The sequence below is a fragment of the Vicia villosa genome, linkage group LG7, assembly GCF_029867415.1.
Source record: "Vicia villosa cultivar HV-30 ecotype Madison, WI linkage group LG7, Vvil1.0, whole genome shotgun sequence".
NCBI lineage: Eukaryota > Viridiplantae > Streptophyta > Magnoliopsida > Fabales > Fabaceae > Vicia > Vicia villosa.
Window position 1 is genome coordinate 17,114,270 of NC_081186.1, and position 18,210 is coordinate 17,132,479.

The 18,210-nt window shown below is 35.4% G+C and overlaps 1 protein-coding gene across 1 annotated transcript; it reads left to right on the forward strand.

Moving 5' to 3' along the window:
• Positions 1-509: 509 nt before the first annotated feature.
• Positions 510-3,784, forward strand: LOC131620348 (uncharacterized). The gene is made up of 2 exons (XM_058891398.1): positions 510-1,156; positions 3,038-3,784. Exons 1-2 carry the CDS (start codon positions 624-626, stop codon positions 3,474-3,476), a joined length of 972 nt encoding a protein of 323 aa, XP_058747381.1. The 5' UTR covers positions 510-623; the 3' UTR covers positions 3,477-3,784.
• The last annotated feature ends 14,426 nt before the right edge of the window (positions 3,785-18,210 follow it).

Sequence of the window (18,210 nt, forward strand, 5' to 3'; positions counted from 1 at the left end):
ATAAGTTATATTATGTTTGATATTCCAAACACATGAATTAAATTTTGATAAAATCCATATGATTATTGTTTTTTTTAAAGAGCTAAAAAAAATTGATGTATCATTGTTAACTATTACATTTTTTAGGATTAACATTAACTAAAATTTGTTTGCATTTTGGTTAAATATATATGGTTGATTTATATAAAAGAACTTTACAAGTGATATTTGGATACGTGAAACCTCGACCAGACCCGTGCGATAGCACGAGTTTCCTACTAGTAGATTAAATTAAAACCAAATCAAATTTAATGTCATGAATAAAAAGGGAGGGGGCAAAGATTGGGGTACTACGATCTCTTAGTTTTATTTTATACGATCTCTTAGTTTTATTTTATTCGGTCATAATTAATAATGTATTTAAGAACATCAATATTTTCCTTAATCTTATTTCAATGAGATGCACTTCTTAAAATAGATTTCACAAAATATTTCAATTCATTTACTGTTTTTTTTTTAATCAACTAAGGTCTAAGAAGAAAAAAACATTCCAACTCTGTGCTTAGCAAAAACAAATATAATAAACCCTCCAACTCTCCATATCTTGTCGTTAACCTCCCGCGTCGCCACTAAATCTTGTTACTATGGACTACTACAACATACTGAAAGTGAGTCGAAGCGCAACCGACATTGATGTGAAGAAATCATACAAAAAGCTTGCTATGGTATGGCACCCTGACAAAAACCCTAATAACAGAGCCCAAGCCGAGTCCAAATTCAAGCTCATTTCTGAAGCCTACGATGTTCTAACCGATCCTCACAAGCGTAGGATCTACGATAATTACGGCGAGGTAGCGCTCAAGTCTGGTGTTGTCCCACCACCACCACCTCAGAACCATTCTCATTATCCATATGCATCTTCTTCGTCTTCTTTTTCCTCATCACGCCAGAACTATGCCTCCTATCGTTATAATCCTCGCACTCCACTTGATATTTATACTGAGATCTTTGGTCATGATGGTATGGAAACCGGTGGCTCTCGGAGGACTTCGACTGGTGGACATCCGATGAAGAAAGCTCCTCCTATTGAGCGTTCCTTGCTTTGCAGTCTGGAAGATCTGTATGCAGGGGTTGACAAGAAGATGAAGATTACCAGAACTATAACTGGTCATGATGGGTATATCAATTTTAAACCCTAACTTTATTACTATTATTATGAATATGATATGCATTCTTTGATTTTTCTTGTGATTGATTAGTTATTAGGTCTAAATGCTTTGTTAATTGAATTTGAAACTTGAAAATTGAATTTAATTACTAATTATTAGTAATACAAACTCATCTAATCATGATTCATGATTCTGAAATTGAAGTGACAGCAACCCTTTTTTTTCTGAGTGATTGTTAATAATAGAGCTAGCTATATTACTGTTACAGCTGACTTTAGTGGTGATAATTAAGCAACTCAATGCAAGAGTTGATTCTTCTGAGAGTACAAACCCTAAATTTTATGAAATTGGAATTGGACTTAGTTACTAATTTAAACTCATCTAATTCTGTTTGTGAAATTGAAGTGGCAACCCCTTTTTGCCGGCGACACCTCAACAGTGCTAAGTTTTATGCTTTATTTTTCTTCAAAAGTCTACTATCTCTCAAACCATGGGAATTCAATGAATGAGAAGGTTATGGAGGGGTTTTACAAATTTTCCCACTCATTTTTCACTGTTTATAATACTCCCAAACTAGGTGAAAGACTCTCCTACTACTCCTTCCCTCTCCTCCTTTTCCCTGCTAACTTGCAAACAAGACCTTTGGCTTTAGGTGATGATTAAAGTTTTGGATTTTGATCCTCTCCTAATGAAGTTGAAATGTAAGAATGAGTTGTAAAGTAATTAAATCATTGTTAGTGATTAGAATGTATGGATGCTTGAAAAATATGAATATAACATACATCCTCAAACTCAATCATAGGAGGCATAATGTTTCATTTAGATCAGATGTTCAATACACATTTGCTAGAAGGTTCAAAGCTCAAGATGGCAAATACAGCAGTTAAGGATTTGACCTTAATCTGATAGGATAGGATAGGGTCTTTTAGGATTTGATTTTGTTATTTGGGTTACATATTTCTCTAGATAGGATTAGGATATAATTATATAAGATCTGCTTGTTATTTAGTTTCCTTGTTTCAGGGTTTGTTTTTTATTTTTTTATAGAAGTGGATGGTTTCTATTATTGAATGACAAGCAATAACAAACTAATATTAAAAACTTGGAAATTTCTGGTCTCTTGAAGCATTAGCATCCATCACAGTACTTTGTAGGCTCTGTCAGTTTCTAGCATGTAGAAAACTTTCACTAGTCATATCTTTAACAACAAAAGTAGTTTCATGGTTGACTCTAAACCTCTTTCTATTTTACATATGATATGATGTCATTATAGGAGTTAAGTATAACATATCCCAAAACTTGATAATTTATTGTGAAAGGAAATATGATGGCATGGTATCTAATGGTGTATAACATAATTGATTTGATTCAATAATTATAGTAAACCTCTGTACAAGCAGTTACTCTAATAGGTTAAATGGCTGTCTCGGCTATATCAACTTAACAAATGGATATATTCGGATATCTCACCATATATGACCAGTAAACAAAATTAACTAATCAAATCAAAACATACAAATTAAAATGGATTTATTAAAGACCGATTTTAATAATTCAGTTTTTGTCAATACAGTTTATATCATTATATGTGGATATGATTAGACCTATTTGTCTGTTACTATTTTCCCTTAAGCAGGAGACTCTGTTTTCTTGTTTTAATTAAGACATAGAGGTCGTAATACATCCAAAGATATAAAGTTTAGAGTATCTTCATAACTGTATTGTGGTAGTTTATCAAACTACTACATGGAAAAAAAAAGGGGGGGAAATTGGCAAGTTATACTGTTAGCAGAATCATCTTTTCAGAAATTTACTTCAACAGTTCTTTCATAGAAGAAATGAATATTTTCTGTGTGCTTACACTGTTTGACTTATGCAAACTATTTCAGGAAGAGCCGTATTGAGGAGGAGATTCTGACTATTAATATAAAACCTGGCTGGAAGAAGGGGACAAAGATTACCTTCGCTGAAAAGGGTGACCAAGAGCCTGGCATCATCCCAGCAGATATCATTTTTGTAATTGAGGAGAAACCACATGCTTGTTATATAAGGAATGGCAATGATCTGATAGTTAACCAAGAGATGACTCTGGTCGACGCCCTTACAAATAAATTATTGGAAATCCGTACCTTGGATGGGAGGCAACTCATGGTCCGGTTGTCAGGTATAGTTACACCTGGCTATGTGCACGTAGTACCTAGCGAAGGAATGCCATTATCCAAAGAACCTGGAAAGAAGGGAAATTTAAAAATTAAGATTATTGACATCAAGTATCCGTCGAGTCTAACTCCTAGGCAAAAATCTGATCTGAGGGGAGTCTTGAGTTGAATCAAGTAAACTTTTGTGTATGCACATTGTGAATATATGATGTGCATGGTATTTATGCATGTGAATAGAGGTGCCATACTTGATTTTTTGCAGGGTAGGAATCATAAGTTAATGGTAGGAAACATCAATCTTGGTGAAACAAATAGGTAGTTAAGTTCTGTTGGTTTTTCATTATTTTCATTAGCTTTTTTTTTTGGGGCTAATTTTAGGTTTATGGAGCCTTGATTTGATCACAATGAATCATGTTTTACACAATCTTATTGGATATTTTGTGTTATTTATTTATTTATCACGGGTTATTTGATTGATATGTTGTTATTTGGTCTTTTAAATTAATAGCAACTTAGAATTCATATGCCTTCATTATAGTCTATTTTGTTTCTCTTTTGAATTTTCTACAATAGAGACAATTGATGTGATTTTGGCCATACTTATCAGTGTTCATTACATCATTTATTTAGGCTTTGTTTGAATAGATGGAATCACATGGAGTATAGCAGAGCGGAATGATATGGAATAAAATGAGATTTATTATTTGGATAATTTAAAAATGAATGGAGCGGATTGGAGTGGTATGAATTCTATTCCATTCCATCAGTTATCACGATATCCATTTCCTTCCCATTTGGGCGTAATGAACACTTTACCTTGTTTAGTCCTAAAAATTTTAAATAATGGAATTGAATATTTGTTCCGCTCCGCTCTATCTAAAGTTTAAGGTTTGTTTTTGGGAGAAATCCGAAAGGGTCTAATAATTTTATAGATTTTTTTAATTTTCAATTCTCTCTTCAAAAGGATTTTTCAGACAATTTCTAATAGTTTATTTTTCATGCTTTGAAGTTCTTAGAAGGATTTTTCGATATGGGATAAATTGATAATTTGTTAGCCGTTTTTATAGATATTTATTGCCGTTTTTATATATATTTATTGGATCACGATTTTAACAAGTTTGCCACCGAAGAAATTATGGGGTTGAGTCGCGGATCAGTACGCTTTCTTTAAGACGTTTCGTGGTACTGTCAAAATTATGCAAAACAGCTCTTAATAACCACGACGCCTTCAGGATAAAACAGCCCAGTTCTAAACTATACGATTACTACTTGCACGGTAGATAATCGGTATAGAAATACACCCTCAGATGGTACTAGAACCATTCAAATATGGTATAAATACCATCTTAGTATCTGGTATAACGACCAGTCGTAGTAATTTCTCAAACCAAGAGAAATTTCAATAATTCTCTAAAGAGAATCCAAGAAAAAATTATACTTGATAATTTCTCAACTCAAACGAGGAGAAATTAACATTATTCTCTAAGGAGAATTCAAAAAAGTACTCGGAAAATTCAACGAGTAGAAAGAAAGGGGGAGAAGTTGGCGCTTCGACCATTCGAAAGACGCAGAGTTATGAGAGAGGAAGGAAAAACTCAAAATAAGTTTTTGGTGTTGTAATACGGTGAACTGACTTTAAAGAAAATGTGCGGATAGTAAGAGTCGCCACCGACTTTTATTTTATCCAAATATCGGAAAGGCTAAAAGAACAGGAAAAACCTTTTAAATAAAAAACAGGGTTCGGGGGGTAATTATGCAAAGGGAATGTGTAAGGCACCCTTTGCATCCATGGTTTTCCATGGGCTCTTAATTGCTTTGCTCTTTGTTTTCAGAAATGTAGAAGAAAAGAATATGGACTTTAGCTCGTAAATGAGCGTAGCCATTTTGAAGGTTTATGAGAAAGAATATGAAAAAGGTTTTAGAGCAAGGCAAAGCAATTAAGGACAATTACCTGGTTAGATGAAAAATGTTCTTTTAGCCTTTCAGGGTGAAAGGGTCTATCCATGCCATAAGAGGGCAGGAAGCCTTTCATTTAGAGGTTGAAGGGTCGTCGCAATGTCGTTCTCCATAAGACTGTCCCATGCCATAGAAAGGCAGGTAGTCTAAGGGAAAGACCAGAATAGCCTTTCGTAGGCAGCCAGAGGATACCTCAGCCTTTCGTAGGCAACTTCCGAGGGTCGAGATCATGTTTAGTGTATCGAAGGCAGCATCATTAGGGACCCATGATCTTAATCGAGGCAACATGGCTGAGGTATCCTCGTATCCGAGGGACATGGCTATTCTGCAAAAAAATACAAGGCAACAAGGCAACAGGCAACAAAGAGGTTACCACAAAAGTGTGCGTGGGTGCAACAATCATGTGATTCGATTCAGAAAATTATCTTATAATAATTAAGTGATTCTATTTTAATTCAGGGTTGCACTCCCTAAAATTACTAACCACATCAGTGAATAAACAAATATAATTAAAGCAATACGGGGAAGGGGAAAAAGAAACCAGCGGAGGAAAGGGGAGATGAAACCAGCGGAGGATAATAAATAAATAGGTCTGAACAGGTAATAATTAAGATCAGGGTTTAGGGTTACCGATATTTGAAGCTTTGGCAATTGGCAAACCCTGAAAAATGGCAAGGCAAAGGCAGAAAAGTGAATGTAGGCAAGATTTATTTAAAGGCAAACCCTAATTAAAAGGAAACAAAATAAACTTTAAAACAATAATAATTAAATTGAATACTTAGCTTCGGATCTTGAATAGGCGCGTAGTCGGAAGGAATTTGAACAAATCAATCCTAAAAAGGCACAGAAAAAAGAAACAAATATTTTTAGTGTAGGGTTAATTCTTGTGAACCCTGATTCGGGCGTAAATTGAATAAAGTAACAAATCGATTTAATTAATTATTGGTTTCGCAACCTAATTAATTAAATCAAAGAAAGAATATAAAATCAGGCAACAAAAATATTTTTTATGATTTTTTATGGATTAAAATAAAATATATATGAATTATTGAGAATATATAAATAAATCTAATTAAAATAAATAAATAAGTAAAAAGAAAATAAATGATAAATAAAATATATTAATAATATAAAAGAAATAAATTAAATATTATTATCATATATAAAAAAAAGGTTTTTAGAAAAAATATATATAGTTTTTATAAGTAAAACAAATAAATAAAAACAAATGTATAAATATATAAATATATAAAAGAGATTATGTAATTAAAAAGAAAAAAAAATTGAAAAAAACTTAGCTTCTGATCGTATGCAGCACGTGCTGAGGGTGTATGGTGTACCATCAGCTTTAGGAACGTTGGATCTGAGACTAAAACGATCCCATGGACAAGCGCTGAAGGACCACATCATCCAGATAGGTCTTAAAGCACCGGATCCTTCTGATTCCCAGGATAAGTTCGCGCGCCTTTTTTGAAACTGGCCTATCACGTGATGACACACAATCATCTTCAACCTTGGCCTAATCTAAACTCATCTAATTCTGTTTCAAATTTAAACTCAGCTGACACACAGTCAGCTTCCCCTATACCCACGGTTCTGCATATCCGTTGCCATAGCCTGAAAAAACAGCGAATACATCCAAACGCCACCAAAAACTTTTCGCGACCATACTATTGTGGTCGTCTCAGTCTCACAAACTTGTTGATACCTGCAATTAGGTCTAATTTTTCCTAAAACGAAAAACCCCTAATATATAACCTAGAAATTCATCCATGGTGAGACATGGCTATTGTGCCCAGAAATCGAATTAAAGCTTCAGAAACATTAAAAACATCATGACAAACACAGATATACAATTAGAATTCGTTTATGATGCATGATTTGGCCTAATCGGATGAGTTTAGAAAAGTGCAAACCGTGAGTTATAGTGATGCGTTCTTGATGTCTCGGGCCCTGGGAACGATTGGGAAAGCTTCCTTGAGGATCTTGGAACACGTTGCAATCAACAAAACAACTTGAATTGTCCTCTAATTCAGAATTCGAAATTGAGTTTTCTTGGAGTTTTTGGACTCGGTTTTAGGGTTCTTTGGCTGCAGAATCCGTGTAACCCTTGCATCAAGCTTTGTTTGGTACTTATAGGGGAAGCTTTAGGTCAACAAAAATTGAGCAAATCTCTTTTGAATCTTGAATTGAAGGTTTTGGAAATTTGATTGAAAATATATTATGGAATCTTTCTATTTTTGCCTTAATTGAATCAATCTTCTTACAATCACCATGTGCGCGAAATTATATTGATTTTGAAGTATATTTGATGATTAAAATAGATCCAAATCACATCTCTTGCCAAATATTTGATTTTCTTTTGATTTATGTGATTTTAATTCTTTTTTAATTGAAATAAAAAATCAAAATAAATCAAATAAATCATATATTTTCGTGGCAAAGATATTTTGGGCTCTTGGATACTTGGGGATCAAGATTGAATCAAAATAACTTGGGCCCATTTGCAAAAAAATCAAGTTCTTTCATATTTTTCCATCCACAATAGTCCAACTTTAACAAGGCCTATCTCCCTCAATCTTTGAGGTATGGAGGAGTTCTAGGACTTTTTAGAAACCTTAGAGAGTCATCTAACCAGTGTCTTTTGTCCCATATCAAAATGATTTTTCATTCTCCTTGTGTGTCCTTTTGAAAAAAGTGGCTTTTTGTTGACTTTTGAAAAGGACCTATAATGTTTTGGTCCATATCTCCCAAATGAAGTATTTTTAGACTTGGCATGTGAGCGACAAATTTGTAGAGAATTCAATTTCCTTAAAAATAAGATTTGGATGGAAAATTTTGGATGTTCCATGTGAGAGTTATGGCTGGTCAAAGTTCAGTTGACTTTCTCCTATACAAACCCTAATTTAGCAACTTTTTGATTTGTTGATTTTTGATCTTTCCTAGATGAACCATGATCAATTATTGATCAAATGGTGAATGATACTTCAATATGAGGATTTTGACAAAAAATCAGGAGTTTTGACTGTGCTTTGACCAAAGTTGACTTTTAGGTTAACCCAGTTGACTGTTGACTTTCTGAACAATTGAATGACCAATTCTTTGAGCTGAGACTTGATACTTGTCATAGAGGTCATGTGAGATATATTGAGCCATATGGGATGCCTTGGAGCCATTGATTCATTGTTTTTCCTTTGAACAAACCAAACCCTAGTTTCTGAGCCTTGTATAGGAGAATGTGTCTTGGAGCTTTATGTATTGATTTGAATTTGCATGAGAGAAATAGTGTGGGAAAATTTTGGGGTATGACAGGTGTGTTTTGGAATGAAACAAATGACTTCCTTATATAATGAAGCATGTAACACCCCAAATCTACCCGGTTATTATAATAAAAGTTAGAGTATAAATTGCAAACAAATTCATTTGAGGTATCACATATTCGTCATTCAAAAACAATTACAGCTTATTTGCCTTCACATAGATACATAATCCATAAATTTAAAATGATAATAAATTCATTACTAAAAATCACTTTGTTTAAATTCAATAATTAACTCGCAGCGGAATCAACAAACTTCATAACTATTCAAATCAAGTCGTAGCATAGTTGCTTTTCTTTTTGGGCTTTGGCCCTCCATTCTATCAAAAAAAAAATCAAGTCGTAGCATCATTGCACGGTAACTTTAAGTTACAATTTAAACCAAAACCATATAAAAATTCAGAAAAAGAAATAATAATTAAAACAATCGTTTTATCCCTCGAGTGCTACGTATCAGAGCAAGACACCAACTCGACTAACAGCAACTAAAGAATTCATAAAATCACTTCAAAACTTTCACCGCTATCTTGAGTACCTGTCCGTTTACCACGGCAAGGGAAACATCATTCAGAAGGGGTGAGATATAGGAAAATATAAACAAAAGTATGATAATTAATATGTTAGAATTAAATCATACAAAATTATCACTTTATAACTTTTAGACGACAGCTATAACAACAATTTAAAACTGTACAGTTATAATAACAAAATCAACAACATAATAATAATAGTTATAACAACTATTTTTCATCTTCCAGACGGTACCTGTCACAACAAGTCATTAGCATAACAACTTATAATTACAACTTCACATTATCACAATTCACTTCATATCGTCATATTCAACAACAACTCAAGTCACATCACGTCATAATTAAATAACATTCATGCCACATATAATGAGACTCTACAATTGCACATGCATGTGGTACCCAGGGCTTCAGCCCCCATCGCCAATTTCCAGTTAACAGAGGCATCAAGGCATAAGCCTTCGTCACTAATTTGCCAATCCAGGCCGTCGCCAAAAATGCATATGTAAATGAATGCAACAAACACACACAACAAACAACATCATCGTCACAAAGGCATAAGCCTGTATCGTCGCTATACCAATAAATAGAGGTATACATCGTCAATGAAACATCCTGCAACTTCGCATAAAACAACAACAATTATCACCACAACAACTAATTTCATCGAATCAACACGACATAATCACAACAAATAATCCATGGAAAAGTCATACACCTTAATCCCACATATAATCATCATATTCCTGGTTATATAATTCGAACCCCACCCTTACCTTGGTAAATATGGACTCTTTCACCATAGCTCTAAGCTTTTCTCCAAAAGAAATCCTTTCTAACATCAATTGAAGACACACCTAAACACCAGTTCGGGAATCAGCTTATCAGACAAACTTAAAACCCTCAAAATCAAAATCGCTCCGGTCAGAATTTACCTCTATGAGTCAGGAACGTTGTGTCCAAGTACCATAACGATCCAACGGTTGGACTGAGAGATATGCCTGATTTGTCAAGGTGAATCTATGCTGAAACTTGCTGCGAAAATTAAGGCTTCCTCCATAATTTTCTTCTTCTCTCAAGTGCTCCTCCCTTCTTTCTCTTCTCTTTTCTATTTTGCCTTTCTCCCCAAAAATAAGTTATGAGACTCCAACTCTAAAACTCTAATTTTCTCCTCTTACTATCTCTTTTCTCTTAATGGGCTTAACCCGTAATCCATCTATTACGTTTCTACTACTAAGGTCCAATTAACTATATCTCTCATACAACTTAATTAACCCAGATAACACAAGCACACATACAATTAAATATTTCAAATAATTATTATATCACATAATAACTAAATAAATAAATAATTATTAAAAATACCAAATAGTATAATTACTAATATAATTAATAAAAATATTAATAAAATCGGGATGTTACAACTCTCCCCCACTTAGAATATTTTCGTCCTCGAAAATCTATACGACATCACCATATTTAACACATCCTTCACATCCAATCCTTCGATCAAACGACAACTCGGTCACAGTTTAAATCTAGTACTTATACCATCAATCTTCTAATACGATTGCAACATAATCCTTACTAATTTGCCAACTGAAGGATAGAAAAACACTTAGAAAGGGGGGGTTTGAATAAGTGTAGCTTTAAAACTTGTAAGATAAAAACAATTTGCACAATGATTTTTATCCTGGTTCGTTGTTAACTAAACTACTCCAGTCCACCCCCTTGGAGTGATTTACCTGACCTGAGGATTTAATCCACTAATCACACAAGATTACAATGGTTTTCCACTTAGACAACTTCTAAGTCTTCTAGAGTATACTGATCACAACCTCACTAAAGTATTACAACAGCAATATAGTGAGGTTGATGATGAAGTTTGAGAGCTTTTTGAATTTGACAGCGTTTCTGTATATTTGCGCAAGTGTTGTATTCAGCTTCTCATCAGAACTTCAATATATAGGCGTTTGAGAAGATGACCGTTGGGAGCATTTAATGCTTTGCGTAATCCGTACAACATAGCATTTAATGTTTCACTCTTTTGTCAACTACCTCGAGCCTTGCTTTTGCTGTGTCTACTGACGTTGCCTTTAATAGCTTCTAACGTTCCTTTTGTCAGTCAGCGTAGCCTGCCATCTTGTACTTGCTTCTGATATGATGTTTGTGTAAACAACGTTTGAATATCATCAGAGTCAAATAGCTTGGTGCAGAGCATCTTCTTGTCTTCTGACCTTGAAGTGCTTCTAAGCGTGATACCATGAGAACTTCAGTGCTTCTGCTTCTGAACTCAAGTTCTTCTGATGCTTCCATAGACCATGTTCTGATTCTGCTTGACCATCTTCTGATGTCTTGCCAGACCATGTTCTGATGTTGCATGCTGAACCTTCTGAGTCAGTGCTTCTTGCGCTGATTTTGTGCATACTCTTTATATAATTCCTGAAATGGAAATTGCATAGTATTAGAGTACCACATTATCTCATACAAAATTCATATACATTGTTATCATCAAAAGTAAGAATATTGATCAGAACAAATCTTGTTTTAACAATCTCCCCCTTTTTGATGATGACAAAAACATATATAAATGATATGAATTTGCAATCAGAATATCAGACGGCTAAAGACAATTACACATCTATAGCATAAGCATATAAACATAGTGTGTGAATATGTCTCCCCCTGAGATTAACAATCTCCCCCTGAAATAAATACGGGAAGAAATTTATAAATAAAGGACTTCCCTGAGTATTTTCCGTTTCAGTTGAGACAATCACATATGCTTAGATCTTTCAGAACATTCATAGCTTCTGATTCTTGCTTCCGTAGGACAACTTCAGAGCTTGAATTTCTTCTTGAATCATTGCATGCTAGATTGTATCAGAACATTGTTGAATGTACCAGAGCATCATCAGAGCATCTCTACATCCAGAAATGTTACAGAACAAACTAAACGACAAAAGTCAGAGCATGAATGAATCAGAACATAATATATGTATCAGAACATATAATACGTATCAGAGCAAAAACAATAATGTTTCAGAGCATATTTAGAACTAAAACATGCATCAGAATATGTAAGGAATAAGAATGAGTTAGAGCATATTCTATCATCAGAATATCATAACATTCTTCCTTCTTGCTTCTGATCTTGAAGATTTACAACACTCAGCTTGCTTCAAATTTCCATGAGCTTGATTCCATACAGAATTGTTTTTCCTCATGTATTTTCTTCTCATGTTGAGCTTTTAAGAATATCTTCACTTCCTGCAAAACACTCAAAGACATAGATCTTGCAAGTTCTGTTAGAAATGTGGAGACTTTCACCCAGCAACTGATAAAATAAGTCAGATCATTTATCACAGTTTTCTCCCCCTTTTTGTCATAATATCAAAAACACAAAAGATTCAGATGAAAAACAAACAATATGAGAGAAAGAAGGATAATTTTCATTGATTTGCAACAGAGAATTATCAGAAAATATAAGGAGATGGTGGGGGAGGATTTGGTATGGTGAAAGAGTTGTGAGGTTCAGAAGGATGAGGTTGGATACTGTTTGGGATGGGGAGAGAAGATTGAGGTTCAGAAGGAGGTGGTTGGTATACTTGCCTGGGAAAGTCGTTAGTTCTTTCAGCACAGAAAGACTCCCTGATACGCTGATCTTGATATTCTTTGGAGTTTACTTTGACAGGATCAAAAGTGACCCTTTGCTTCTTGGCTTTCTTGGATTCTTCTTCTTGAGCCTTTCTCTTCAGCCTTGCTTCTTGCTTCTTCTGATCCTTCTTCTGAAGGTCAGCCAGAGAAGGAAGCACTCTTCCACGAATCCATGCAGGATCAACAGAAGATTGAGTTCTAACAGAAGCTTCCAAATAATGCTTAACAACCTTGTGAAGTTCAGCTTGGAACAAGGTAGCAAAGCCTTCAACTGGAATTCTTCTAGTCAGAATATCTGGGAAGATTACAGGAGAAGAAGTTACTTCCCTGATAAGTTCCAATCTTAGCAGATCAAAAGCATTGGTGACATGCCCTTGAATGACTCCAAAGAACTTGAACGTTCCAATAGCCCTTAGAGAATCCATCAAATCACTTTCTATCAGAATGTCTGAGATCATTCTGGCGAAAAGAATAGTATTTCTTGGAAGGTGAGGGTACTTCTCACGTTCTTCATATCTTGACTCTTCAATAGACATCTTCAGATTCTGAAAAAGAATGTTGGAGATGTTGAGTTCAATTCTTCCAATGCAGAAGAGAGTGTATATGTGATCAGGATTAATGTACGTGGAGGATAAAGATCTTCTTCTATGATGAAGAGATCCCAGAATAATCTCAGCCCAGACTTGATAGAACGCCCTCAATGTACCAGTTTGGTGAGATTGAAGCCCAGTAGCATAAGATATTTGTCCTTCAACCTATGGCAACCTAACTCTGGTAGGAAGTGGACCAGTACATCCTTCTTCATCATCCAGGTTGTACATGTTAGAACAAGATTTGTTCTGATCAATATTCTTAGTTTTGATGATAACAAGGATATGAATTGTGTATAAGATAATGTGGTACTCTAATACTATGCAATTTCCGTTTCAATAATTATACAAAGAGTATGCACAAAATCAGCGCAAGAAGCACTGACTCAGAAGGTTCAGCATGCAACATCAGAACATGGTCTGGCAAGACATCAGAAGATGGTCAAGCAGAATCAGAACATGGGTCTATGGAAACATCAGAACTTGAGTTCAGAAGCAGAAGCACTGAAGTTCTCATGGTATCACGCTCAGAAGCACTTCAAGGTCAGAAGACAAGAAGATGCTCTGCACCAAGCTGTTTGACTCTGATAATATTTAAACATTGTATACACAAACATCAGATCAGAAGCAAGTACTAGATGGCAGGCTACGCTGACTGACAAAAGGAACGTTAGAAGCTATTAAAGGCAACGTCAGTAGACACAGCGGAAACAAGGCTCGAGGTAGTTGACAAAAGAGTGAAACATTAAATGCAATGCTGTACGGATTACGCAAAGCATTAAATGCTCCCAACGGTCATCTTCTCAAGTGCCTATAAATATGAAGTTCTGATGAGAAGCTATGTTACGAACTCTGAACCAACTTGCACATACGCTGTCAAATTCAAAAGCTCTCAAACTTCATCATCAAGCTCACTACATTGCTATTGTAATATATTAGTGAGATTAAGCTTAAACTTTAAGAGAAATATCACAGTTGTGATTATAGCTTTTCAGAAGCATTGTAATACTCTTAGAATTTGTTTACATTAATTTGTAAAGGACTAGAGTTATCAGGGTGTTGATCAGTATACTCTAGCAAGTCTTAGCAGTTGTCTAAGCAGATTGTTCCTAGAGTGATCAGGTTGTGATCAGGATACTCTAGAAGACTTAGAGAGTCTCTAAGTGGAAAACCATTGTAATCAAGTGTGATTAGTGGATTAAATCCTCAGGTGAGGTAAATCACTCCAAGGGGGTGGACTGGAGTAGTTTAGTTAACAACGAACCAGGATAAAAATCATTGTGCAAATTGTTTTTATCTTACAAGTTTTAAAGCTACACTTATTCAAACCCCCCCCCCCCCTTTCTAAGTGTTTTTCTATCCTTCAATTGGTATCAGAGCGCCGGTTCTAAGGTGCAAGCACTTAACCGTGTTTAGAAAAGATTCAGGAAGAGAAAAACGCTTCAGTAAAAGATGTCTGGTGAAATTCCAACAACTACATCTACATCTGGCTCTGCTGAGCAATACAATGGTAACAATGGTTACACTAGACCACCAGTATTTGATGGTGAAAACTTTGAATACTGGAAAGATAAACTAGAAAGTTACTTTTTGGTCTAGATGGTGAACTATGGGATCTTCTGATGGATGGTTACAAACATCCAGTAAAAGCTTCAGGCGTAAGGCTTACCAGACAAGAAATGAATGATGATCAAAAGAAGCTTTTCAAGAATAATCATAAATGTAGGACTGTTTTGCTGAATGCTATCTCTCATGCTGAGTATGAGAAGATATCTAACAGGGAAACTACCTATGATATATATGAGTCACTGAAAATGACTCATGAGGGAAATGCTCAAGTCAAGGAGACTAAAGCTCTAGCTCGAATCCAGAAATATGAAGCCTTCAAGATGGAGGATGATGAAGATATTGAGAAGATGTTCTCAAGATTTCAAACGCTAACTGCTGGATTAAGAGTTCTGGATAAAGGCTACACCAAGGCTGATCTTGTAAAGAAGATCATCAGAAGCTTACCCAAAAGATGGGGTCCAATGGTGACTGCATTCAAGATTGCAAAGAATCTGAATGAGGTTTCTTTGGAAGAGCTAATCAGTGCCTTGAGAAGCCATGAAATAGAGCTGGATGCAAACGAGCCCCAAAAGAAAGGTAAGTCTATTGCATTAAAATCTAATTTTAAAAAATGCACTAACGCTTTTCAGGCTGAAGAAGATTCTGAGGAATCAGAATCAGAAGAAGAAGATGAACTGTCCATGATCTCCAGAAGGGTAAACCAACTCTAGAAGAGCAAGCAAAGGAAGTTCAAGAGCTTCAGAGGTTCAAAGAAATTTGAACGAGGAGAATCTTCCGGTGGCAGAAGATTTGACAAGAAGAAAGTTGTCTGCTATGAGTGCAATGAGCCTGGACACTTCAATAATGAATGTCCAAAACTTCAGAAGGAGAATCCCAAGAAGAAGTTTCATAAGAAGAAAGGTCTTATGGCAACATGGGATGATTCTGAATCAGAATCAGAATCAGACTCTGAAGGAGAGCAAGCCCACTTTGCACTGATGGCCACAGTGGATGATGGATCAGAATCTACATCAGAATCAGATTCTGAAGAGGTATTTTCTGAACTATCTAGAGATGAGTTAGTTTCCAGCTTGACTGAACTTCTGGAACTCAAGGCTCACCTTAGTATCAAATACAAAAAGCTGAAAAAGCAATTTGAATTTGAAACTAAGAAGTTGGAATCGGAGAATTCTGAACTGAAGGAAAAAGTTTTAAATCTATCCAAAAATAGTGGATCTCCTTCTGAATCAGAAAAATCCATTCCTAGTCTAAATCTTATTCTGAAAGAATATGACTCGAGCTTCAGAAAGTTCTTATCTAGAAGTATTGGCAGAAGTCATCTTGCTTCTATGATATATGGTGTTTCTGGAAACAGAAGGTTTGACTTTGGCTATGAGGGTGATACCTCACATAAATTTGAACCTGTTGATGATATGAAAATCACATACAAGCCTTTGTATGATAAGTTCAAATATGGCCATGCACATGATATCAGGCTCACCTCACATGCACAGAGTTTTAACACTGTACACACCAAGAAGCATGTGACACAACCTAAGAAATATCATGCTGTCAAACCTAAAGAATATCATGTTGTTCCTCCTGTTAACTATCATGCTAAACCCAAGTTCAATCAGAACTTGAGGAGAACTAACAATAAAGGACCCAAGAAATTGTGGGTACCTAAGGAGAAGATAATTTCTGTTGCAGATATCCTTAGCTGCAAAGAGGACAAAGCACAAAATGTCATGGTACCTGGACTCTGGGTGCTCGCGACACATGACGGGAAGAAGGTCTACATTCCAAGACCTGGTGCTTAAACCTGGTGGAGAAGTCAAGTTTGGAGGAGATCAGAAGGGCAAGATTACCGGCTCTAGAACCATAAGTTTTGGTAACTCTCCTTCCATAACTAATGTACTTCTTGTAGAAGGATTAACACATAACTTATTGTCTATAAGTCAATTAAGTGACAATGGTTATGATATAATCTTCAATCAAAAGTCTTGCAAGGCTGTAAGTTAGAAGGATGGCTCAATCCTATTTACAGGCAAGAGAAAGAACAACATCTATAAGATTGATCTTTCAGATCTTGAGAAGCAGAAGGTGACTTGCCTTATGTCTGTTTCTGAAGAGCAATGGGTCTGGCACAGAAGATTAGGACATGCTAGTTTGAGAAAGATTTCTCAGATTAACAAACTAAATATGGTCAGAGGGCTCCCAAATCTGAAATATAAATCAGATGCTCTTTGTGAAGCATGTCAGAAAGGCAAGTTCTCCAAACCTGCATTCAAATCTAAGAATGTTGTCTCTTCCTCAAGGCCGTTAGAACTTCTGCATATTGATCTTTTTGGACCAGTAAAAACAGCATCTATCAGAGGGAAGAAATATGGATTAGTCATCGTAGATGATTATAGCCGCTGGACATGGGTAAAGTTCTTAAAACACAAGGATGAGTCTCATTCAGTGTTCTTTGAATTCTGCACTCAGATCCAATCTGAGAAGGAGTGTAAAATCATAAAGGTCAGAAGTGATCATGGTGGCGAATTTGAGAACAGATTCTTTGAGGAGTTCTTCAAATAAAATGGTATTGCCCATGATTTCTCTTGCCCTAGAACTCCACAGCAAAATGGAGTTGTAGAGCGAAAGAATAGGACTCTGCAAGAAATGGCCAGAACCATGATCAATGAGACCAATATGGCTAAGCACTTCTGGGCAGAAGCAATAAACACTGCATGTTATATTCAGAATAGAATCTCTATAAGACCTATTCTAAATAAGACTCCTTATGAATTGTGGAAGAACAGAAAGCCCAACATTTCATATTTTCATCCTTTTGGATGTGTGTGTTTTATTTTGAATACTAAAGATCATCTTGGTAAGTTTGATTCTAAGGCACAAAAATGTTTTCTTCTTGGATATTCTGAACGCTCTAAAGGCTACAGAGTATACAATACTGAAACATTGGTTGTAGAAGAATCAATCAATATCAGGTTTGATGATAAGCTTGGTCGTGAAAAACCAAAGCAGTTTGAGAATTTTGCAGATATAGATATTGTCATATCAGAAGCTGCAGAACCAAGAAGCAAAGCTCTAGAAGCTGAAAGTCTCAGAAGCAATGGATCAGAAGATCAAGTTGCTGCATCTTTAGAGAATCTCAGGATTTATGAAGAGCCAACAGTCAGAAGATCATCTCGACTTTCATCAGCTCACTCAGAAGATGTGATCCTTGGAAAGAAAGATGATCCTATCAGAACTAGATCTTTTTTAAAGAATGACTATCAGAAGCAGTGATCAGAATCAGAA

Coding starts and splice junctions, on each gene's coding strand:
- LOC131620348 (XM_058891398.1), top strand. CDS start 624: ATGGACTACTACAACATACTGAAAGTGAGTCGAAGCGCAACCGACATT. Junction 1,157..3,037: donor ACTATAACTGGTCATGATGG/GTATATCAATTT, acceptor AAACTATTTCAG/GAAGAGCCGTATTGAGGAGG.